At 42.2% G+C, this 26,211-nt stretch overlaps 1 protein-coding gene and 1 non-coding gene across 2 annotated transcripts; both read right to left on the reverse strand.

Annotated features, from left to right (window-relative positions):
* Positions 1–3,320: 3,320 nt before the first annotated feature.
* Positions 3,321–14,612, reverse strand: LOC129842474 (casein kinase II subunit alpha-like). The gene is made up of 12 exons (XM_055911037.1): positions 14,484–14,612; positions 14,184–14,295; positions 13,943–14,044; positions 13,800–13,850; positions 12,892–12,951; positions 12,487–12,570; positions 12,110–12,220; positions 11,782–11,883; positions 11,404–11,504; positions 9,462–9,607; positions 8,296–8,385; positions 3,321–6,360 (listed from the first exon to the last, which is right to left on the reverse strand). The coding sequence occupies exons 1-12, from the start codon at positions 14,582–14,584 to the stop codon at positions 6,242–6,244; spliced, it is 1,179 nt and encodes a 392-aa protein (XP_055767012.1). The 5' UTR covers positions 14,585–14,612; the 3' UTR covers positions 3,321–6,241.
* Positions 13,341–13,478, reverse strand: LOC129842492 (small nucleolar RNA SNORA57). The gene has a single exon (XR_008757608.1). It is a non-coding gene; the product is annotated as a small nucleolar RNA SNORA57 (small nucleolar RNA).
* Positions 14,613–26,211: the final 11,599 nt, after the last annotated feature.

Here is a 26,211-nt window from a genome sequence, read left to right on the forward strand (position 1 = left end):
ATTCTACAATGTATTAAATAAAACATGTTCCTCAATCTAAACACAATACCCCATAATGAACAGGTTAAAAAAAAAAAAAAGGGCATATTTATTAAAAATCAAAAACACCTTATTTACAGTTTAAGTCAGAAGTTTACATACACCTTAGCCAAATACATTTAAACTCAAGTTTTTCACAATTCCTGACATTTATTCCAAGTAAAAATTCCCTGTCTTAGGTCAGTTAGGATCACCACTTTACTTAAAACATGTGAAATGTCAGAATAATAGTAGAGAGAATGATTTCTTTCAGCTTTTATTTCTTTCATCACATTCCCAGTGGGTCAAAAGTTTACATACACTCAATTAGTATTTGGTAGCATTGCCTTTACATTGTTTAACTTGGGTCAAATGTTTCAGGTATCCTTCCACAAGCTTCCCACAATAAGTTGGGTGAATTTTGACCCATTCCTTCTGACAGAGCTGGTGTAACTGAGTCAGGTTTGTAGGCTTCCTTGCTCACACACGCTTTTTCAGTTCTGCCCACAAATCTTCTATAGGATTGAGTTCAGGGCTTTATGATGGCCACTCCAATACCTTGACTTTGTTGTCCTTAAGCCATTTTGCCACAAATTTGCTTGCAAGTATGCTTGGGGTCATTGTCCATTTGGAAGACCCATTTGCGACCAAGCTTCAAATTCCTGACTGATGTCTTGAGATGTTGCTTCAATATATCCACATAATTTTCCTTCCTCATGAAGCCATCTATTTTGTGAAATGCACCAGTCCCTCCTGCAGCAAAGCACCCCCACAACATGATGCTGCCACCCCCGTGCTTCACGGTTGGGATGGTGTTCTATGGCTTGCAAGCCTCCCCCTTTTTCCTTCAAACATAACGATGGTCATTATGGCCAAACAGTTCTATTTTTGTTTCATCAGACCAGAGGACATTACTCCAAAAAGTACGATCTTTGTCCCCATGTGCAGGTTATGTCGATATAGGACTCGTTTTACTGTGGATATAGATACTTTTGGACCCGTTTCCTCCAGCATCTTCACAAGGTCCTTTGCTGTTCTGGGATTGATTTTCACTTTTCGCACCAAAATACGTTCATCTCTAGGAGAAAGAACGCGTCTCCTTCCTGAGCGGCATGACAGCTGCGTGGTCCCATGGTGTTTATACTTGCGTACTATTGTTGTACAGATGAACGTGGTACCTTCAGGCATTTGGAAATTGCTCCCAAGGATGAACCAGACTGGTGGAGGTCTACAATCTTATTTCTGAGGTCTTGGCTGATTTCTTTTGATTTTCCCATGATGTCAAGCAAAGAGGCACTGAGTTTGAAGGTAGGCCTTGAAATACATCCACAGGTACACCTCCAATTGACTCAAATGATGTCAATTAGCCTATCAGAAGCTTCTAAAGCCATGACATAATTTTCTGGAATTTTCCAAACTGTTTAAAGGCACAGTCAACTTCATGTATGTAAACTTCTGACCCACTGGAATTGTGATACAGTGAATTATAAGTGAAATAATCTGTCTGTAAACAATTGTTGGAAAAATGACTTGTCATGCACAAAGTAGATGTCCAAACCGACTTGCCAAAACTATAGTTTGTTAACAAGAAATTTGTGGAGTGGTTGAAAAAGGAGTTTTAATGACTCCAACCTAAGTGTATGCAAACTTCCGACTTCAACTGTACATAAGTATTCAGACCCTTCGCCTATGAGACTCGAAATTGAGCTCAGCTGCATCCTGTTTCCATTGATCATACTTGATGTTTCTACAACTTGATTGGAGTCCACCTGTGGTAAATTCAATTGATTGGACATGATTTGGAAAGGCACATACCAGTCTATATAAGGTCCCACAGTTGACAGTGCATGTCAGATCAAAAATCAAGCCATGAAGTCGAAGGAATTGTCCGTAGAGCTCTTAGACAGGATTGTGTTGAGGCACAGATCAGGGCAAGTATACCAAAAAACGTCTGCAGCTTTGAAGGTTCCCAAGAACACAGTGGCCTCCATCATTCTTAAATGGAAGACATTTGGAACCACCAAGACTCTTCCTAGAGCTGGCCAAACTGAGAAAGAGGGGGAGAAGGGCCTTGGTCAGAGAGGTGACCAAGAACCCAATGGTCACTCTGACAGAGCTCCAGAGTCTCTCTGTGGAGATGGGAGAACCTACCAGAAGGACAACCATCTCTGCAGCACCCCACCAATTAGTCCTTTATGGTAGAGCCACTCCTCCGTAAAAGGCACATGACAGCCCGCTTGGAGTTTGACAAAAGGCACCTAAAGGACTCAGACCAAGAGAAACAAGATTATCTGGTCTGATGAAACCAAGATTGAAATCTTTGGCCTGAATGCCAAGCGTCACATCTGGAGGAAACCTGGCACCATCCCTACGGTGAAGCATAGTGGTGGCAGCATCATCATGCTCTGGGGATGTTTTCAGCGGCAGGGACTGGGAGACTAGTCAAGATCGAGTCGCAGATGAAAAGAGCAAAGTACAGAGAGATCCTTGATGAAAACCTGCTCCAGAGTGCTCAAGACCTCAGACTGAGGCGAAGGTTCACCTTACAACAGGACAACAACACTAAGCACACAGCCAAGACAATGCAGGAGTGGCTTCGGAACAAGTCTCTGAATGTCCTTGAGTGGCCCAGCTAGAGCCCAGACTTTAAATCTATGTAGTTCTGTCCTTGAGCTGTTCTTGTCTATAGATGTTCTGTATTATGTCATTCTGTATTGTTTCATGTTTCGTGTGGACCCCAGGAAGAGTAGCTGCTGCTTTTGCAACAGCTAATGGGGATCCTAATAAAATACTTGAACCTGATCGAACATCTCTGGAGACCTGAAAATAGCGGTACAGCGAAGCTCCCCATCCAACCTGACAGCGCTTGAGAGGATCTGGAGAGAAGAATGGGAGAAACTCCGCAAATACAGGTGTGCCAAGCTTGTAGCGTCATAACCAAGAAGACCCGAGGCTGTAATCGCTGCCATAGGTGCTTCAACAAAGTACTGAGTAAAAGGACTTATTACTTATGTAAATGTAATATTTTAAAAATACATTATTATAAATGTGTAACTGTTTCTAAAAACCTGTTTATGCTTTGTCATTATGAGGTATTGTGTGTAGATTGATGAGAAAAAAAAATATTTAATACAATTTAGAATAAGGTTGTAACAAAATGTGGAAAAAGGCAAGGGGTCTGAATACTTTCCAAATGCACTGTAAGTGACCTCTCAAAAGAATACTATAAGGAAAGTAATGTTTGTAAAATCTTACAATCAGGGGACACTGACATTTTTTGCAATACAATCAGATTTACTTGATAAATAAAACACGTGTTTATTAACACATATATTTTCAAAGGACATAAAAATATATACAGTGATGTAAGGACTCAACTTTGTTCATGTATGCATGTATTTTTCATATATTGAGATTTCAAATGGAAAAAAAGGATGCATATGTACAGCCGAGTCTATCCTTACACAAGATTCCCATTTATGGCACTAAAACGCAGGGAAAATGTTACCCCTTCAAGTTCAATACATCTTCCAGTATCTACAGTGGCAAGAAAGTATGTGAACCCTTTGGAATTAACTGGATTTATGCATAGATTAGTCATCAAATTTGATCTGATCTTCATCTAAGTCACAACATAAACAAACAGTGTGCTTAAACTAATAACACAAATTATTGTATTTTTCTTGTCTATATTGAATACATAATTTAAACACTTACAGTGTCGGTTGGAATGGGAACCACTAGACTAATGACTCCTCCAAAAACTAAATGAAGTCAGGAGTCAGCTAACCTGGAGTCCAATCAATGAGACGAGATTGGAGATGTTGGTTAGAGCTGCCTTGCCCTATAAAAATCACTCACAAAATTTGAGTTTGCTATTCACAAAAAGCATTGCCTGATGTGAACAAGAGAGAATTCAGAAGACCTAAGATTAAGAAATGTTGACTTGCATAAAGCTGGAAAAGGTTACAAAAGTATCTCTAAAAGCCTTGATGTTCATCAGTCCACAGTAAGACAAGTTGTCTATAAAATGGAGAAAGTTCAGCACTGTTGCTACTCTCCCTAGGAGTGGCCGTCCTGCAAAGATGACTGCAAGAGCACAGCGCAGAATGCTCAATGAGGTTAAGAAGAATCCTAGAATGTCAGCTAAAGACTTAAAGAAATCTCTGTTGACTAGTCCACAGTACCTAAAACACTAAACAAGAATGGTGTTCATGGCAGAACATCACGGAAGGAGCCACTGCTGTCAAAAAAAAAAACATTTCTGCACATCTGAACTATGCAAAAGTGCACCTGGATTTTCCACAGCGATTCTGGCAAAATATTCTGTGGACAGAAGAAACTACAGTTGAGTTGTTTGAAAGGAACACACAACACTGTGGAGAGAAAAAAGGCACAGCACACCAACATCAAAACCTCATCCCAACTGTGAAGTATGGTGGAGGGAGCATCATGGTTTGGGGCTGCTTTGCTGCCTCAGGGCCGGGACAGCTTGCTATCATCGACGGAAAAATTAATTCCCAAGTTTATCAAGACATTTTTCAGGAGAATGTAAGGCTATATGTCCACCAATTAAAGCTGAACAGAAGTTGGGTGATGCAACAGGACAACAACCCAAAACACAGAAGTAAATCAACAACAGAATGGCTTCAACAGAAGAAAATACTCCTTCTGGAGTGGCCCAGTCAAAGTCCTGACCTCAACCCGATTGAGATGCTGTGGCATGACCTCAAGAAAGCAATTCACACCAGACATCCCAAGAATATTGCTGAACTGAAACAGTTTTGTAAAGAGGTGGTCCAAAATTCCTCCTGACCGTTGTACAGGTCTGATGCGCAACTACAGAAAGCATTTGGTTGAGGTTATTGCTGCCAAAGGAGGGTCAACCAGTTATTAAATCCAAGGGTTCACATACTTTTTCCACCCTGCACTGTGAATGTTCACACGTGTGTTCAATAAAGACATGAAAGCGTATAATTGTTTGTGTGTTATTAGTTTAAGCAGACTGTGTATTGTTGTGACCTAGATGAAGATCAGATTTTATCACCAATTTATGCAGAAATCCGGGTATTTCCAAAGGGTGCACATACTTTTTCTTACCACCGTAAGTGTTAGCCAAACAGGTGATCGATCCAAGAAACTTATCCCCGAAACAAACTAAATACAAAAAGAAAACCACTACCTCAGGTACTAACAGCAGATAAACACATTTCAAGCCAACTTAACCAGGACTTCGGTGCCTTCATATTCAGGTGTGATCTTATATCTAACACCATCCATATTTTCTCCACATATAACTTACTCTCCCCGAGAAAACAAAAAGGTTTAGTCAGTCTCCTCTTTCTCAAGCGATTGAGTAAACAGTGTTTCACGACTTGAATTAAATCAAGGAACTGGAAAACAGCAAGTTTGAGAGAAACTTTTCTAAATAACAGAACGTATAGCTTTGCCTGGCTTTCGAAGGGATCGAATGACAATACTGCCATCAAACCATTGCCACAGTAAATTAAACCCATCCAGAATACTACAGCATTTCAGTAAAAAAAAAGGAAAACTGTCAGGGAACCCTTACATCAAAAACTAGGTATCCAGTACAGTAGAAAGGCAAGACATACTATTCAGGCTGAAGTGTCATTAGGATACGTTGAGTGAGGCAGCTTCAGTGTTTCAACACACCACTGGAGCACAGAACAGCACCAAACACTTCCAAATACCAAGGGGAAGTCTTTCATAATGGTGGTATAGAGTAGTAGACTGGACTAAATATGGGAATTGCTTAAGGTGTGCTCGCCAGCGCTCGTTTGACAAGGTTGCATTAGTAAACTGCAGACTGCTCCTTTTGGTCTAAATGCTAATGTCCCTTTCCTGTTACCTTCCGATTAACTACTTGTCAGTAATGTACAAAATGAAAACGTGTTCGGGGGGGAGAAACCCCCATCACCCTTGGATTCGTGACTCATTCTCAGATTGTGGACATAGCCACACACACACAGCCATCAAGATTAAATAAATACCTGCATGTGTCGATTACACAGAACATTCATTTCATGTCTGGTTAACTCAAGTTCAATCAAGGAGAAACAAATAAACATTGTTCAGGCGAGATAGCCTTCAGAGGTTGACATTCCTGGATCTCAGGGCAGTCGGACTGACTGAGTAAGTAGAGATGTTGGTGCGTGCCTGCATGAGTGGCACCCATAGGTTTACTCCCCTAGGGGTGCCATCACTGGGGGGCACTAACGGCGGCGGGCACAGGGGTGCTCAGGGCGTTGGTGGCAGTAGAGAGGACGGGCGAGCCGGTGAGGGTGCCCAGGGCAGTAGCAGCTGGCAAGGCAGATATACCTTGAGAGGAAAAAAGGGGAATTTAGCTTAACCACCGAACACCTCAGAGATAACCACGGGGGTTACTTAGAAAACACTCTTCCAAGGGAGTTCTGATGATGCAGTGAGCTACAGTATAACCAGACCTGCCAACCCTGTCCAACTTTTTAGAGTACCAGACGCGCGCGGCAAATTGGAGATTCGTGTGCTTAGACAAACATTATGGATCACACCTGGTTCAGTTCAGCCCTCTGAAAAGGTATGTACAAAACATAAATAAAAGATTCACACTGATAAGTACAGAACATTTAAAATAAATAAATGTTTTGTGTAATTAGCACAGATTGTATGTTTATTCCATTACATGTACAAGTGTAGAATGGAGATAGTTATCTATGCCCCCAAGTTTAGTCTCTATAGTAGAGGAACGCTTGTCACCTCTCAAACAGGGCCAATCACTAGGGCCAGCTCACAAGTATTGGCTGTTTAGACACGGTTCCTAATCAATACTAAAAGCAAAATCATTTTGAACAAGATAAAAACAAATCATCGCATCGACACAGACCGCAAACTGGCTACACAAAACTTAAGTAGGCTACCGCAAAGGGAATCTGAACATGGTTAGTTAGAAGAGCCCGGTGTTTCAGCCGATGTGAAGGTCTCTATTGTGTTTCTTTGCAGCGCATACATGATTTCAGATTTGAAAAATTGATCAAATCTCAAATCTAGTGCAAAGGCATTTTAGAAGCATTGCCTCTATAGCCAATAGCGGACGCTCATTCATTCTTCATCGAGCGGTCTTCTAAACTCCCAACTCCATTTAATGCCAAGATGTTAGATTTATTATTTTATTCTACTTTTGTAATGCTTTTTGTGACGTGGATCATCATTACAGTTACTGTCTATCAGGTTGCGTGATCCTCGTGATGTTACGTGGAAAATACAACTAATGGGACGCAGAATTAAAATGCACATCACACTCGAACAAATGCGACCAGTTATTTTTCGCATATGCATTTAATTTCTTTCACTAGCAGATGCAAGTGAACTGCTGGCACTTTAGAGACCACTTAATGTCCATCTTGTGTTCGCTAACGTTAGCTTGAAACAATTAGTGTTAACCTTTCCACAACACACGGATTCGAGAAATGGATTTGTCCATGTGTTTACGTACAGCTGACAGTCGGCGAACTCAGCATCACAACAAACAGGAGGAGGGGCAGACACGGGGTAGCTACGTCCAATAATGATGTATTCATCTCCATGTCCGTTGACACAAACTTCGTACATGCCCGTGTGTTGCAGCTCAAGAATCGGGATGTTAGATTCACTCAGTGGATACATTTTTTATTACTGAAATGATTTTTTTTTTTATTTTAATATTTATATATATATATATATATATAAAAAAAAATCATTTCAGTAATAAAAAATGTATCCACTGAGTGAATCTAACATCCCGATATATATATATATACACATACATGTTTTTTTTTATTTAAATGAGGCCTTATTTATTTCTGTGTACTTTTAACTTGGATCTCGTACCTGCGTACATGAACAGAGAATTGCGTAGTTGGTACACAAAATGCGTGCATGTTGGCAGGTCTGTATAACCAATGAGTTACATAAGAAAGATGACAAGGGATGTGCACTGGCATATGGTGAGTTTAGCTCTTATGAAATGTATTGGATTGAATTACAGTATGTCAATAATGACAATGTGGTAACCCTTGATAGAAGATTGTCCAATTTGCATGGACAAATATAGCTGCTTAATTTAATCTTAACACAGACCAAGTCGGCTGCATGATTCGATTTAATTTCCAAACTTGGCCTCCCGCAGACAAAACATCCTCCTTAACACTGAGTGATGGGAGTCTCTGGGAGTTCAGATGAGGATGCATGGGTGGGAGGGTTAGGATGATTAGGGTGTGTGTGTGTGTTTGCACTCACCAGGGACCATGTTGGCTGTGCTTACAGCAGTATTTCCGCCGGACGGGTTAGCCGACCCCGGCATGCGACCCTGGTCTTTCACAACAGTATCTTTGTGGACAAAAGAACTCATATTAAAAACAGTGAACAATCTCTAGTCTCGAGTCCCTAGTCACTGCAAGTAGATGGTCATAAGGAACTGCAGATAACCGGGTCGTGTTCATTACACACAAAATGAAGGAAAGCAGAGTAAACCGAGGCGGCGCTACCTGAACGTTTCCAACAAGACATGCTTGTTTTTGTTTGCCGTTGTAAAACGTTTTGCTAGTGTGCCCTAATGAACAAGACCCGGATTAGAGCAAACAAAATAATCTTCTTATAGCATGACATACAGCCTACGAAAGACTAAAACTCCCTGCTCCTTCATTACATGAAAATAACTTATACGAGTTGCATTCAACAGAGAAATTTGGTTGAGATGCCAATTAACCCCGGTCATAACAAGCCTTTGATTTGTGTCAAAATACATTTGCGGGGCAGAAAAACAGCAGTTAATATTCAGGTAACTGACTAAATCAAGGAAACACCAACAAAGTGTCTTAGAGTGTGGGGCCAACACGAGCCAGAACAGCTTCAATGCTCATTGGCGTAGATTCTACAAGTGTCTGGAACTCTATTGGTGGGATGTGACACCACTCCTCCATGAAAAATTCAATCATTTAGTGTTTTATTGATGGAAAAAGCTGTCTCAGGCACCACTCCAGAATCTCCCATAAGTGTTCAATTGGGTTGAGATCTGGTGACTGAGACAGCATATGGTTTACATCGTTTTCATGCTCATCAAACTATTCAGTAACCACTCGTGCCCTGTTTAAGGGGGCATTGTCATCCTATGGGGTCATAGCCATGGTAGCCAAAATAATGGCCAGTACAGCATTTTTTCACATGACCCTAAGCATGATAGGATGTTAATTGCTTAATTAACTCAGAAACCACACCCGCATTCAATATACTTTTTAAGTGTTTCCATTTTTTTGTCAGTTACCTGTAGGTCCATTGTCATTTCTACATAATTTTCTATTGATTAACCATACCCCTAACCTTACATTTTGTTTTCACGATATAGCCAATATTGACTTTGCAGTTCGGCTAAATGTACTGGCAACTGGATCCCTCCTCGCACTTACAGTAAGGGTGATCCATGGCCTCGTGGGCGGTCAGCCGGGCCTGATGGTCATAGCGCAGCAGCTTGTCCAGGAAGTCCAGGGCCTCGGGGCTGACCAGGTGCTGGTTCTCACTGTGGACGAAGCGCTCCCACCGCTTACGAGAGTGTCTGGAAGGGGAGAGCAGGTTAGCAGCAGTGCAAAAAAAGAAGAAAGACAAACCCCTATGCACAGCAGTGTCTAGATTCAGGTGTTGTTTATGGCAGGAACAACTAATATCCCTTTCAAACTAAGACGAAACCGGGGGGGGGGGGGGGGGCTATTTCCAGCAACAAAGCCTGTAGTTTGATTTTTCCTGCCAACCGACCAAGTCATGATTGCTGCAATGTGTTTAAAAGTCCCACCAACCCCTCAGTATAAAAGTCCCCTTTCATCTTACCGTCTTTGACATGCATTAAATCAGGAACATTCTATTGTTGTTGTCCGACATCAAACTTGTTCTTGCCATTATGAAAAATGTTAAACACAAAAATGGCAGTAATGCTGAAGAGGCATTGGCGCACACTACACTGACAGGCATGTATCACTTTGTTGCGCGCCGAAACTCCTCAACTTATCCAATCGTTATAATACATTTTGAAGCGATACCTGCGTGTGGTCAACTATATGATCATTTCAGCACTGTTTTGACTGGGACAGCGTGGGGACTCAATAAATCAATCAATGTCAGGTTTTTGTTTTCACTGAATCTGTTTGGATATTTGGTTACAATTAGGCTGGGGAAATGTTAGCTAGTTTGAGGTGAGTGATGCTCATGATCACCGTATAGTCTAGTTGGCTGTATTAGCACTAATCAGAACATGTTGCTAGCAAGTTATGTAGCTTAACACGTTTATTATTTTGCTCTTCACTCACATAGTAGCCTACTCCCAACCAAAAGCTTGTGACTTGCCTGATAATCAAGCAATGTGATTTTGCTTCACATAATCTTTTTGTAAATTTGGTCAATTGGTCCCTGGCTGGGCAAATAAATACATGGAGGTGGTAGCTCATCTAGTCATCCATCACTGATCAGAAACATTTAGCACGCAACAATGAAGCCTGAAATCAAGTGTAGGCCTATTGTTTCGCTCGATCGGGTACAAGCAACTCCAAAAGCATGCAGATGTTGTGAAATATGAACACGAGACACGCATGCTTTTCAAAATATAGATTGCTATTTATTTTTTATCACTCCCTAACACGCGGAGTGAGGATAGGAAAAAAATGAAACCTGGATCAAAAGTGACTTTTTCAAATTACACAGAGGTTCATTCAGGTCCGATTTTGATTTTAGTAACATGATCGGAAAGAGCAGATTAAGGTTTCTCAAGCACATACAAATTCTCAAAAAGGTGTTGGCTTGGGATCTGTTTAAAAATATCACTCTTTTGTTATATGACCGCGGTTCAACACGATCCCATATTTTTCTATTTTATTGTTATATTCCATTCTATTTTTACTATAAAATATACGTGTGTTGACTGATCAGGGCAAGGGAATGTGAGTGTGTATTGTCTGCTTTAATCAACAAAATAAACTAGTGACTTAATTTGCATGGTGCTGCCATGTAGCTTACAGGCTGCACAAACCAGTAACAATTAACTCCATTATATTCTTTTAAAAACACATTTTTTTCATCTTAACTAATGAATAATGACCTGCCTAAACTAATGAATTTCTTTGTGATGGTATATATATTCATTGGATTTATTAAAATAGACACCCACCCACATCTACACACTCTTCACAGGCATGCACACAACAGGTATTAAAGGTGTATTCAGGTGAGAATATGGGGGGGGGGGGGGGGGGGGGGGGGCCTGCTTGCATTTATTTTATACATGCAACATACTGTAAACCCTATGAGAAAGGAGTTTACAAACCCAGTGTAAAAAACGCACACTAGTGAAGACAGACAACGTACCTTCCCAGAATGTCATTGAACCGAGGCTCCAGCTCAATGTTGTACTTGTCGATGTAGTCATACAGGTCTTCCGTTCCCAACACCTTGGCTATTCTTACCAACTACAAAGTCAGAAACAACATCAGGTGATTCATCTCACCTGGGGCGTATTCAGTGACGTGAAACGCTCTGAACGCTGCAGATAGAAATGGAATGAATAGAGCTGACAGGATTCCCTTTTGTCCCCAACAGAATCATATCTGTTCTACACAGTCTATTTCTATCTGTTTGTTCTGTAACCTTACACCCTCCTGAACAGGCCCAAGGTTATTTTCTTCACTGGTAATGAGTGTGACCTTTGAGACATGGTGGACAAAGTATTGGAGAGTGTGTGTTTACCTGGTCGTAGTTGTCGTGGCCGTGGAAGAAAGGCTCCTTCCTGAAGATCATGCTGGCCAACATGCAGCCCAAGCTCCACATGTCCAGACTGTAGTCATACAACTGCACAAAGACGGTGAGAGAATTTTTTTAAATTTTGTTTTATTTTTATATTTTGTTTTCACATTGCCCTGTCCAGCACGGTTCCAGTAGCTATGGTGGATGCGTAACCAGCACAGCTCAGTATTGTGAAAAGGGTATCTGTATGCATATACATGGGATGTACACAACAGCAAATAATATAGACTGAGCTGGTCACACAATTCATAACAGTAGCAGGACAACATACCTGATAGTCGACCAGAAGCTCGGGTCCTTTGAAGTAGCGAGAAGCCACTCGGACGTTGTACTCCTGTCCCGGGTGGTAGAACTCAGCCAGACCCCAGTCAATAAGGCGCAGCTGGAAGAATACACAAAACAGAGGCAAGTCAATACTGAGAGAAATACAACAGGGTTGTGCTCATTAGGGCACCAAACAGAGTGAAACTGGGAGAGACTACTTGGACTTTGGGGTATTGTATTGAGGATTGTTGTGGAACAATATCCATCCAATTTCTATTTAAACTAACCTACATATTGTAGTCACATTCAATGGATGACAAAGGTCTTGACTAGGGAGAATCAGATAATTATTGTGTCTCCGCCGCATTGGTCATAAACACTCACCTTTCGGTGTTCGTGATCAATCATCACGTTGTGGGGTTTCACATCCCTGTGCATGATTCCCATGCTGTGGCAGTAGTCCAGGGCCTGTGCACAGAGCCAAGAGCCAAAATGGCCTCTGGTTAGCAACGATGAGGCTGGGGATTTACTCAACACAGTAATGCAATAAAAGGCAGCAATTACAAAACAAATGTTGTCTACCAGTCTCGGTGCACAAACATGTTGATGGCAAAATAGAGAGCTGGTATGTAACCATTGGACAAAGACAAACAAGAGCCCTATACTCTAAGCACCTGAATGTTCTTGTTTTGAGAGGGGGAAATGCTGACTCATGTCTGGCAAAGTCTCTGGGCTTCTAACACAAATGAATGGGATAGTTCACACAAATTACAACATTACGAGACTAACCTTGAGGATCTCGAACATGTAGAACCGGATGTCATAGTCTGTTAGGGTCTGGTACAATTGCTGCAAGTAAGAACAGATGCAGTGAATCAATACATTTAACTACACCCTGAACAGTACATGCAGGTAGATAATGGACCTAGTGGTTAGACCGTTGGGCCAATACCGAAAGGTTGCTAGATCGACTCCCTGAGCTGACAGGGTAAAAATGTGTCGTTCTGCCCCTGAACAAGGCAGTTAACCCACCGTTCCTAGGCCGTCATTGTAAATAAGAATTTGTTCTTAACTGGCTTGCCTAGTGAAATGAAAATAACACACGTATAGGTCTTTGCAACCTGAACACATTATCCAATTCAAAGAATTCCCATATTCAAATCACAAGCTATCAACTTGGGCATCTGAATGGTAACATTTAGGTCTATTATTAAGTAATTCCACACCAAACTTGATCATAGTGTACCAGCGATTGAGGATAGAACCAAAGGACAACAAACATCCTGGCCCGGAAGACATAGCACTGCACCTTTTTGTCCCTCCACACACACACACACACGAGACTGGGGAAACAGCATGCATGCCAAGAACGAAGGTTTCACAGGGCTTTGTTTCAGAATAGAGATGTTGTACACAGTCAAGAATCAGGGTCGTATTCATTAGGCACCAAATGGAAGAAAACAGACTAAAACGGAGAGGGACTACCTGGGGTGTAATCATTAGTCCAAACAGTTGAAAATTAGAGTCTACTGGATAAATTCAGGTAGGTTCCTCCCAGTTTAGTTTGCTTCCATTTGGATCCTAGTGAATACACCCCAGAACTTGTCCAATCAGAAACGTTTAAATTTTCCGTTGTAAAACATTTTGCTGCGATGTGCATAAGACTCAGGTGTAAAAAAACAGATGCTCTGGCTTACCTTGAAGTCAGTGTTGTTGACATGTTCAAAGACCAAGGCGGGTGTCCGAGACTGAAAGAAGAGAAAGGGTTGTTGCACCAAAGTCATGGCATGCTCTAAAAGAACAATAGTGTTTTCACATCTTTCCCGCCATTCCTACTCACCACTGGGTCTTTGACGATGTCTTTGAGGGCGATGATGTTAGGGCCTCCGCGGAGGTTCTCCAGGATCTTAATTTCACGCTTGATTTTCTTCTTCTTGACGGGCTATGAACACAAATAAAGACCAATTTTATTGATTGTCTGGGCGATTTTAATTCAATATGAATCCAAATGCAAGTCTGTATCGAATGGCAATCTATGATTCTATGATCTGAATGATATTGATTTCTCATTGTGGCCTTACCTTGAGTATTTTCACCACAACCTTCTCGTTGTTGGTGATGTTGATTGCTTCAAACACTTCACTGTACTTCCCGCGTCCAAGCTTCCGCACCAACTGGAAGTCATCTTGATTTCTGCAGGCAGAATTTTTTGGGGTCAATTACACCATTCAAGGCAATTAAAATTAAACTGCAAATGACACAAAGGGAGCAGACCTTGATCTAGCCTTGAGATTTAACATGGAATGAAGAGAAATAGTCAGTTCAGCCTCATAATAGTTTAGCAAGCACCAATGTCACTGTGACTTGAGACTGGTATGTACCCCCATTCCACCACATGGGAATCGTAGTCCCAGTACTCCCTGGGCCGGTGTGTGTTGACATCTGTGTACACACGGGCCCGACTCTGCACGGGTCCTGGCATGTCCAACAGCTTGGCAGAGGAGGGGGACGGGCCAGCTCTTCGTGACAGGGCAGGGGGTAAGGGGGGGGGGGGGGGCTTTGGCTGTAAGCAAGGGAAGCCACCAGGGGAACCTCTGGACAGCTGAGACAACAGGGGGGAGAGAGGGGACAAAATAAACAATGTCAGTTATATTCGTGGACCTCAGTTGGTAGCGCATGGCTCTTGCAACGCCAGGATAGTAGGTTCGATTCCCGGGACTGTGTGCAAGCATGAATGTAAGTCGCTTTGGATAAAAGCATCTGCTAAATGGCATATATTATTTGAGACCATCACCAAGGACAGATCAAATAAGCATCATTGACATGTGGGGGGGGCTTCCCGAAGAACTGATGGCCAGTGCAGACAATCACAAAGTTTCGACAGGTGTGTGTAAAATCTATTTGATGCACAGTTATATCACTGCATTTGTTGACCATAAGTCTAAAAAAAAGTGAAGAAGAAGCTAGAAGGCTATGGATTGTTGCATACAAAATTCCAGGCCTGACTACCAGTAGGTTGTTTTTAAAATGAGTCACTGCACCACCGCCAAAGTATTGACACAATGTTAAATTACTAAGGCTGGCAGGGATAAGCTATATGACTACTGACTGAGTGGTGCAACGGTCTAAGGCACTGCATCTCAGTGCTAGAGGCGTCACTATAGACCGGGGGGGACCCTGGTTCGATTCCAGGCTGTATCACAACTGGCCGTGAATGGAAGTCCCATAGTGTGGCACACAATTGGCCCAGCGTCGTCCCGGTTAGGGTTTGGCTGGGGTAAGCTGTCATTGTAAATAAGAATTTGTTCTTAACTGACTTGCCTAGTTAAATTAATTCATGCTAAATCCATTCCAGGGTTTTATCTGCATAGTAAAGTCTTGGACGGGCCACCTATGTCCAAACAGTTGATTAAAAAAATATATTTCACCTTTATTTAACTAGGCAAGTCAGTTAAGAACCAATTCTTATTTTCAATGACGGCCTAGGAACAGTAGGTTAACTGCCTTTTTCAGGGGCAGAACGACAGATTTTTATCTTGTCAGCTCGGGGATTCGATCTTGCAACCTTTCGGTTACTAGTCCAATGCTCTAACCACTAGGCTACCTGCCGCCCCGCGGCGTAACGGACCTATGTATTTTTTTTAAAGATCATCTTTGAGAACAAACAATCAACAAAATAAAATCTGCACAGGAAGAATTTCAAATTCCAAGAATGATGTATTTTTGTCATGGCATAATTTTGTTATGTTTGAGCCATTCAGATTGCATAAGTCATAGCAAAATGTGTAGAATTGCAGGAAATTTGCTTTAAAACTGCAAAATGTTGTCACTGCGGCCAACACCAGACCTCAAATGTTTGGTCGCCGGACCGCACCAATGGCAACGCCCAGCACCGATGCCCCATTTTTGTCCAGGAAAAACCCTGCATCTCTTACTTCCATGATCATGAATATGTTTGATGGAATTCATCATTAACGCTGCAACTTTAAGACAGAAATAATATAGCATTTTGCTTTTTATTCTATTTTTAACTGAAAAAATCCCATTTGTTAAGCAAAAAGCGCATAATACTCATACAGGCTTGAATTGCTAAATTAAGATATCCATCCATATTTCTTGCCAATATACCAATTCCATCTGCAATATAGTCAGTCAAGCCTTCGCTTATCTTTGCCAGCCATGGACAAACGTGGTGCCCGTCATAGATATCCTCACTGGAGCCAACTTAACAAAGCAGTCAATGCATTTGTGGTTTAACGGTTTTACCCAGAGGCTCCTTTACCTAGCTTTGAGATATGTGCAGGGTACATAGACCTACTCCTAGCTCTTACACCTCAGATTAGACTAGGTTTGAAGAACTGAAGTACCATCTTCTGGGATAGGTAAGAATATAAGATCTGCAACATTCATTGCACAATACTCTCACTGACTAGCGTTCATAATGGTACAACTTGTCAGCTAAGTAGTACAACAGAGTGCACGTCAATACAGCAGGGTCTGGAAGCCATAAATGAGCTTCGATTGGTCAATCGCGCCCTGATATGGCAGAGTATTTGCACAACGTTCAGCTTTCCAACTTTAGTCCCGCCCAGTTCACGCTCCCGCGCCATCTTCCATTTAACCTGAATGGCTTCCGTTGTTTAATCGCCCCCCAACAGGCTAGTCAGTCACTCCTTGAGCGACAGTTGGCTTTAGATCTCAGGGAAGGTGTGATATCACCAATGTACTCCGGCAACCAGGCGAGTTTCACATCCACCCCATTTGACCCCTTCCTAGTCCTCCGAACACCAGCTGCCGGGTCACCGCACCATTGGGGTGCGAATGTGAAAAATCGCCTGGAGTACATCACACCTTCCCTGAGGTCTAAAATCAACTGTTGCTCAATAAGTGACGGGGAGAGAACCAGTTACCACTGTGAGCAACAGTTGCCTTTAGAATTCAGGGACGGTGTGATATTGATGGAGTGTATTCATTTAGCGGATTACGTTGCAAAACGTTAAACGAAAACTTGAGTTTCTATTGGACAAATTCTGTTTGGTTCATAGAGTAAACGGTTTCCGTTGCAACATGCCACAGGCGAGTTTCACATCTACTACATATCATAATATGACGTTACACTTGCTAGTTTTAATTGAAAAATGTGACTATTAATAGTCTCCTTCTGTAATGGATGAAATCTCTTGGGGAAAAGTGGTGTTGCTGCCCTCTGGCTAAAATAGTTAACTAATGCCATGTTTGATAAGAAACGTGTCTCGTTGTATTGAGGAATAACAAAAGTGTGTTAACTCGTAGAGCTACTAAAGTTCGCTAACGTTAATTGGCAACAGTTTGCTAAATCAACCTGTCAGCTGTAAATTGTTATCCAACTGGATTGATACCGGTAGTCTCCCTACCCCACCATCACCCTCTCGCCCCAATTTACATGCGTAACGTTAGTAGGTAGCTAACTAGTCACCGGGTCCCACTGCTGGTTTGGCTAGCTAAATCGGTTAGCATGTCTGACTGCTTATTTCATAAAATAATTTAAACCAGAGGACAAACTTCCATTGTATATAGCTACCTCTTTGATCAAATATGGGATATCCAAGTGAAGGCAGGTTCCCTTTCTTTCCTCTCGCCGGTGTACTTCTGTATGATTTCTGCTGTCTCAGAGACAATATGGCGGACTATCGCGAAGGGTGTAATTGCAGACAGCAATTGAGGGCGTTTTCTGATAGGGGCGTTTCTTGATATCAAGTTATTCCCATTAATGGGTATAACGCCTTTTCTTTATCTACGAATATTTTTTAAATCTACGAATAAATCTGGACAAGGCTGGCCAGTGTTTTATGTGTGAGAGAGGGCTTGACAATGCGCTCGGGATGGAAATGGAGAAAACGTTGGAGAAGCAACAGCTGTGGTGGAATGCAAACTATATATGGCCGTCAGTTCTAAAGCCATGGAGCGGGAGGGTGAAGGTAGAGGACCTGAATGGTCTGCAGTGGAACTATTGTACATAGGGAGAAGAGAGCACATGATACTGGAAGCAGTGGCACGTCTAGTAAACAAAGCATAAAGAGGGCCAAGGTATGAAGCAAGAGTAATAATGTGTTGGAATGGAAAGTGGTGATGGTGTTTGATGAGACCACAGTGACTAACTAATGGCTTAGAGAAAGATAGGTGAAGTCAAACTAGCCCGGTTGATTGGAAGATGTAGATTGCTCATATGTTATGGTAGTCAGACTCAGCAAGGGAAGATTATGCAAATTGAAGAGCTTAATGAGAAGAAGATTAAAAGCATGTCTCTGGTACTAGGTTTAGGGGTCATCACTGGGGCCCAAATATATATGTCCATAGATGATATCAAAGAAAATGTGAAGGGAGGCAGAGTGATCGAAGCCAAAAGTTCGATCAGTAGGAAAGAGGGTCAAAGAAGTGAAAGCGTGTCGGTGCTGCTGAGGTTTGAGAAGGTTTTGTCTGGAAAAGTACAGGTAGGATTCCTTAATTTCAAAGTCAGAGAACGTGTCCCATTCCCACTGCGGTGTTTTAAATGCCAAATAATGGAATATGTCGTTGTTCAGTGTAAAGGAAAGAAAAAATGTGCCAAGTGTGGAGGGGAACATGACTATGGTGAATGTGGGAGAAATGGGAAGGTTAGGTGTTCTAAATGTGGTGGGGGGGGGGGGGCATAGTGCAGCATTTGGTGGATGCCAGGTGCAGAGAGGCTCAGCGATACACACTGGACAAAACAATAAATGCAACATGTGAAGTGTTGGTCCCATGTTTCATGAGCTGAAATAAAAATTCCTGGAACCAGTGGTGATCTGTCATTCAGGGCAGGGCAGAACCCCACCTGTTTTCAGCCCCACCTGTTAAGCTGTTCTCTAGTTGCGCCGTGATTGGCTCAGTGTTCTGTCACTCATGGGGACACTACGTCACCGCAAAATCTACGGGGAAAGCTCGAAAATTCAAGCCTCTAGAGTTACATTAGACGTGTCCATCCAATAATGCTCAAGGTCATTAGCCACTGATAAAATGACGTTATATCTACGGTAGCTTTGATTGGACTGATCATGTCAACATCATACTTTCAAAATCTTAGCTAGCAAGCTAGCAGTCATCATCATGAATCAACTTGACTATCTACTGGCAAATCCATTTAAATCCTTGTCATATGAAGAGAAATTATAGATAAAACGTATGGGTGCTCATCGGCAATTGGACATAAACATTACACAACAAGTGTAGGAAGGAATTAGTGGCTAACTGCAAGCATTGCAGAGCAATCACTAGCCTGCTATTTGGTGGAGTGTGTGTGGTCCAAGTCTAGGTTGAAGGGTCTCTTTTCCAAGCTTGGCCATGCTGTCAATTCAGCATGATTTCTGCCACATTTAAAACAACTGGAAACTTGGAACTGGGAAGACTTCAGACTTCAGTGAGTTCAAGACAACTGGACACTCTGGAGAAAAAAAAACAAGCTCCGACTGGGAAAATACGTTTTGAACGGTCATCAAGCTCGGTATTCCAAGTCGGGAACTCTGGCCTCTTTCTAGAGCGCCGACCTGTAGATCACTGACGTCATGATTCAACCTTGTTTTTTTCCGAGTTCCCATTTGTCTTGAAAGCACCATAAATCCAGAGAATGCCAGACTTTGACAAAATTTGCCCACGAAGGACTGCTGCACCACCTTCCTGTTCAAGTGAGTCCAAAAATGTATTGTATGCTGATGCATAAAGGATGTAATATGCCAGGGATATATGTATACTGTAGCTAAGAATGTAATAGTAAGTGTATGTTGTGTAGTAAGCTGTTAGTAGCCCATGTGCCTGACCCTAATAATTTGGTCCATTTTCCTCTCATAACTTAGCCTAATGTTCTGACTTGGTGGTGCACATGTATCCTGTAGCCTGTTTTAGAGAAATATCATCATTGAATATTTTAAGAGCTTTCATTGTCTGCTTATATGCCCCTTTTATTTATCCTACGGTTCTGACTTAGTGTACAGGGAGAATACTTTATGAATGGCCCATGTTCTGAATTATGTTGCTGTACAGTTTAAATGTGCTGAACAAATAATCAGTGGTGTAAAGTACTTAAGTAAAAATACTTGTAAAGTACTTAAGTAAAAATACTTTAAGTAATAATAATAATAATAATAGTATTAAGTAATTTACTTAATACTTAAGTAAAAATACTTTAAAGTACTACTTAAGTAGTTTTTTTGGTTATCTGTACTTTACTTTACTATTTATATTTTTGACAACTTTTACTTTTACTTCACTACATTCCTAAAGAAAATATTGTACTTTTTACTCCATACATTTTCCCTGACAAGCAAAAGTCCTTGTTACATTTTGAATGCTTAGCAGGACAGGAAAATAGTTAAATTCACACACTTATCAAGAGAACACGTGGTCATCCCTACTGCCTCTGGCTTGGCGGACTCACTAAGCACAAATGCATCTTCTGTAAATAATCTCTGAGTTTTGGAGTGTTCCCCTGGCTATCCATAAATTTAAAAAACCAAAAAATGGTGCTTTTCATAGCCGATCATTAAGAGTATCTCTACCGCTCCCGCTGTCTCTAGAGAGTTGAAAACCGCAGGCCTGGGACAGGTAACACGTCCGGTGAACAGGTCAGGCTTCCATAGCCGCAGGCAGAACAGTTGAAACTGGAGCAACAGCACGGCCAGGTGGACTGGGGACAGCAAGGAGTCATCATGCCAGGTAGTCCTGAGGCATGGTCCTATGGCTTAGGTCCTCCGAGAGAGAGCGAGAAAGAGAGAATTAGAGAGAGCATACTTAAATTCACACAGGACACCGGATAAGACAGGAGAAGTATTCCAGATATAACAAACTGACCCTAGTCCCCCGACACATAAACTACTGCAGCATAAATACTGGAGGCTGAGACAGGAGGGGTCAGGAGACACTGTGACCCCATCCGATGATACCCCCGGACAGGGCCAAACAGGAAGGATATAACCCCACCCACCTTGCCAAAGCACAGCCCCCACACCACTAGAGGGATATCTTCAACCACCAACTTACCATCCTGAGACAAGGCCGAGTATAGCCCACAAAAAAATTGATGTATTGTTTAGCATTGTGTTATGTAGTGGCTTTGCTGGCATGCGTCCCCAAAAATATTTGGGGTTTGCCCCACCAAGATTTACATGCTGAAATCATCACTGTTCCATACACACAAAAAGCTTATTTCTCTGAAATGTTGTGCACACATTTGTTTACATCCCTGTTAGTGACCATTTCTCCTTTGCCAAGATAATCCATCCTCCTGACAGGTGTGGCATATCAAGAAGATGATTAAACAGCACAATCATTACACAGGTGCACCTTGTGCTGGGGACCATAGAAGGCCACTTTAAAATGTGCAGTTTTGTCGTAACACATTGTCACAGATGTCTCAAGTTTTGAGAGAGTGTGCAATTGCTTGTCCACCAGAGCTGTTGCCAGAGAATTCAATGTTGTTTTCTACCATAAACTGCCTCCAACGTCATTTTGAAGAAGTTTGCAGTATGTCCAACCGGCCTCACAACCGCAGACCACCCCTCAGCCCACGTGATGAGTAATTTCTGTCTGTAATAAAGCACTTTTGTGGGGCAAAACTCATTCTGATTGGCTTGGCCTGGCTGCCAAGTGGGTGGGCCTATGCCCTCCAAGGCCCACCCATGGCTGCACCTCTGCCCAGTCATGTGAAATTCATAGATTAGGGCCTAATAAATTTATTTCAATTGACTGATTTTCTTCGATGAACTGTAACTCAGTCAAATCTTTGAAATTGTTGCATGTTGCATTTAATTTTGTTCAGCATAGAATCAGTCAAGATGTATCATATGCAGAGGTTGTGAGATAGATTGGTGGAACTACAGTGTGGACTGATGGAGCTTCCATGGCTGTTCCTGTACTAAGTGGACCTGGTGCTGAGTCTGGCATGGTTTCGAAGACTTGTTCAGGAATTTTGCGATCATGAATGTGCTGTGTCAAAGGACGCTGATAGTTAGTAAAGTTAACTTCATAGCTTTCATTGGTAAGGTTATCAACACGACTCGGGTTGTGGTAGACAGAAATGCCAGGTTGAAGGTGATAGTGGATATGGCAAAACAGTTATTGGGGATAACAGATGTTACTGTCAATGGTTGTTGACATGCTGAATAATCCTATGGGTGGATTGTTTCAGCATGAAAAGATCAAGTTTAATCGATTGGGGGACTTGGGAGTTTTTTTTAGGGGTGGGTAGAAGTTAGTAGGGATTTCTTTTCTTTTCTTAGTACTACAGAATTAGGCAAACATTGATCGAACACTCCAGCACAGTAGGTGGCAGCATGCACCTTCAACGTGATATCATAGAAGAAGAAAAAGACAGAAGAAAGCTGCAGTCATTAGATTTTGACAATGTCAGTAAGTTTTTCCACATAAGCAACTTCTATGTCTTTGTTACTTCAAAAATGTGTTCAATTTGACACACCATTATTTATTTAAAGGCGACATAATCTGATAGCTAGATACTGTTCGGAGCTCCGGTATCAATCGTTGATAAACAAACAATCAAATTTGACTCTGTGTAGCGGCTGTTCGGCACGGCTGTGCTGTGACTTGGTCAGAGATGGTAGGAGATAGTGATGGAGAAGAAAGTGAAGCAAGTATGGAGCATAGTGGTACAAATAAAAGGGGGAGTAAGAAAGCGGGAGAGAAAGGGAGTAGGGGTTTCAAATCAAATTTTATTAGTCACATGCGCCGAATACAACAGGTGTACACCTTTCAGTTGAAAAATTAAAGGAGGAGCTCAGATGCAATAATAGAATAACCTAATATCCAACGTTTCGACAGCTTGTCTGGTTATTAGGTAATTACTCCGCTAGCCAGCACCTCGCCTAAATAGGTGTGCGTTTCTTTCACCTCTAGAGTAGACCTTACAGTGAAATGCTTACTTAAAAAAATATGTATAACAATAAGAAATAAAGGTAACAAGTAATTCAAGAGCAGCAGTTAAATAATATTGAGACTATACACAGGGGGTACCAATACAGAGTCAATGTGCGGGGGCACCGGTTAGTTGAGGTAATATGTACATGTAGGTAGAGTTATTAAAGTGATTATGCATAGATGATAACAACAGAGAGTAGCAGCGGTGTAAAAGGGGGGGGACAATGCAAATAGTCTGGGTAGCCATTTGATTAGATGTTCGGGAGTCTTATGGCTTGGGGGTAAAAGCTGTTTAGAAGCCTCTTGGACCTAGACTTGGTGCTCCGGTACCACTTGCTGTGCGGTAGTAGAGAGAACAGCCTATGACTAGGGTGGCTGGAGTCTTTGACCATTTTTAGAGCCTTCCTCTGACACCGCCTGGTATAGAGGTCCTGGATGGCAGGAAGCTTGGCCCCGTGATGTACTGGGCTGTTCGCACTACCCTCTGTAGTGCCTTGCGGTCGGAGGCCGAGCAATTGCCATACCAGGCAGTGATGCAACCTGTCAGTATGCTCTCGATGGTGCAGCTGTAGAACCTTTTGAGGATCTGAGGACCCATGCCAAATCTTTTCAGTCTACTAAGGGGGAATAGGTATTGTCGTGCCCTCTTCACGACTGTCTTGGTGTGCTTGGACAATGTTAGTTTGTTGGTGATGTGAACGCCAAGGAACTTGAAGCTCTCAACCTGCTCCACTGCAGCCCCATCGATGAGAATGGGGGCGTGCTCAGTCCTCTTTTTCCTGTTGTCCACAATCATCTCCTTTGTCTTGATCGCGTTGAGGGAGAGGTTGTTGTCCTTGCACCACACGGGCAGGTTTCTGACCTGCCTACACACTGACTTTTCATCTGATATACAACACAAGAGTCAATCTCTCCCTACTAGTATATGGATGAAAAGGAACCACACACACGCCACTCCACTTTGTCCTGCCTACAGCGCTATTGGTGTATAACATATTTTGCTACACAATTCATATGGACTGAATTCAATAGTAAGGCCTAGTTTTTTCTTAGATTCCTCACACAGGGCTCCAATATGTCGTGATGTGACTATCATTAATGTGATGACTGTTATTCATAGAATAATTACCTACTATGTTTAATTGTTATTAGATTAAATTAATCATGTACAATCAACTCATTAGGAATTTGGTTGTTGTTTAACAAGTTACAATCTCCCGAATTAACTCAAGAATATATAGATATCATAAGAGTAACTAATTAATAATTTTCTCATATCAATCTCATTCTGAACGTCGCAGACTTCGTGAATCTGCACAAACCCGAGTCTCACTGATCATTCCGTACCACACAAATTTATTTGACTATTTATTTACTAACAAACTACATGACAACATAGGATACAGACACACACACACGGTATAGGTTATTGATTAGAAACGTAATACGATGACAACAAGTCTAGTAGTGGACAACACACTTTGACACTTACACAAGATGGAGAGTTAAAGAGGGAGAGAGAAGGGCCTCCCGGGTGGCGCAGTGGTCTAGGGCACTGCATCGCAGTGCTAACTGCGCCACCAGAGTCTCTGGGTTCGCCTCCAGGCTCTGTCGCAGCCGGCCGCGACCGGGAGGTCCGTGGGGCGACGCACAATTGGGCTAGCGTCGTCCGGGTTAGGGAGGGTATGGCCGGTAGGGATTTCCTTGTCTCATCGCGCTCCAGCGACTCCTGTGGCGGGCTGGGCGCAGTGCGCGCTAACCAAGGGGGCCAGGTGCACGGTGTTTCCTCCGACACATTGGTGCGGCTGGCTTCCGGGTTGGAGGCGCGCTGTGTTAAAGAAGCAGTGCGGCTTGGTTGGGTTGTGCCTCGGAGGACGCATGGCTTTCGACCTTCGTCTCTCCCGAGCTCGTACGGGAGTTGTAGCGATGAGACAAGATAGTAATTACTAGCGATTGGATACCACGAAAATTGGGGAGAAAAGGGGATTTAAAAAAAATAAATTAAATAAAAAAATATATAAAAAAAAGAGGGAGAGAGAAAGCGAGAAAGAGAAGCGACACTTGGATACATTTGTAAACTACGCTTACAGTAGCCCTAATACCTTGCCCCCAACTGCCACTCTTTTGGGTAGGAAGTAATGCATTTATTTACGTGTTGAAGTTCTTTGTTGGGTATCTCTGTTGGGCCCAGGCCTTCATGAGCAGGGTTCCGCTTGGTGAGAAGGGTTCGATTGGGCCTTCTTATTTCGGATGGCCTTCTCCTTCGTTCTCAGGTGTAAGTCTCTGATTGTCCACGAGGTCACAATGTCCTTCTTCTTAGTTGTCTGTTTACTTGCACTCGATCTGGAAGAGTGGTCTCCTGAGGATGACTAATCAGCCGTGTCGATGTTCCCAGAGTGGTGATGAAAGCAGTGTAGGCAACGATGATTTGAAGAGAATAACCAGATGGTTCTACTTAAATTCACCTTCTTAGATACAGTACTTAGAACAGCTACTCAACCGTAGCGTTGGATTGTTAGAGGTTCCTTTGTCTTCTTCAACCTCGTCTTGCTTTCCGGGTCGTGACTATCGTAGACCTCGCTGCAGCTGTGGTCCATTTTAGTCTTATATGTTAATTCTTAATTCAAACTTTTATACCCACGATCCCTGTGGCGTGACAAGGTATCATAATTTACTATGATCTCGTTAGGGAACAAAAATCACAATCTTAACGTCACAAAAAACATTCTCTTTATCCTTGATATTTTCTACACAACATAAAGGGTGTAAACCTGATATACACAGTGTAAAAGCTTTTCAAGTTACAGTGTTTCCATTATAACGTCTTTCTAGCAATTTTAATGACATCATAAAATAGACATTAATTTTCCATACTCCATCTCTCATCATTCCCAACATTCAGATGTTGAAATATATTGCCTGTGGATGTATTTCAAGGCCTACCTTCATACTCAGTGCCTCTTTGCTTGACATCATGGGAAAATCAAAAGAAATCAGCCAAGACATCAGAAAAAAAATTGAAGACCTCCAAAAGTCTCGCAAATGGGCCTTCCAAATGGACAATGACCCCAAGCATACTTCCAAAGTTGTGGCAAAATGGCTTAAGGACAACAAAGTCAAGGTATTGGAGTGGCCATCACAAAGCCCTGACCTCAATCCTATAGAACATTTGTATGCAGAACTGAA

Source organism: Salvelinus fontinalis, unplaced genomic scaffold (assembly GCF_029448725.1).
Source record: "Salvelinus fontinalis isolate EN_2023a unplaced genomic scaffold, ASM2944872v1 scaffold_0043, whole genome shotgun sequence".
NCBI lineage: Eukaryota > Metazoa > Chordata > Actinopteri > Salmoniformes > Salmonidae > Salvelinus > Salvelinus fontinalis.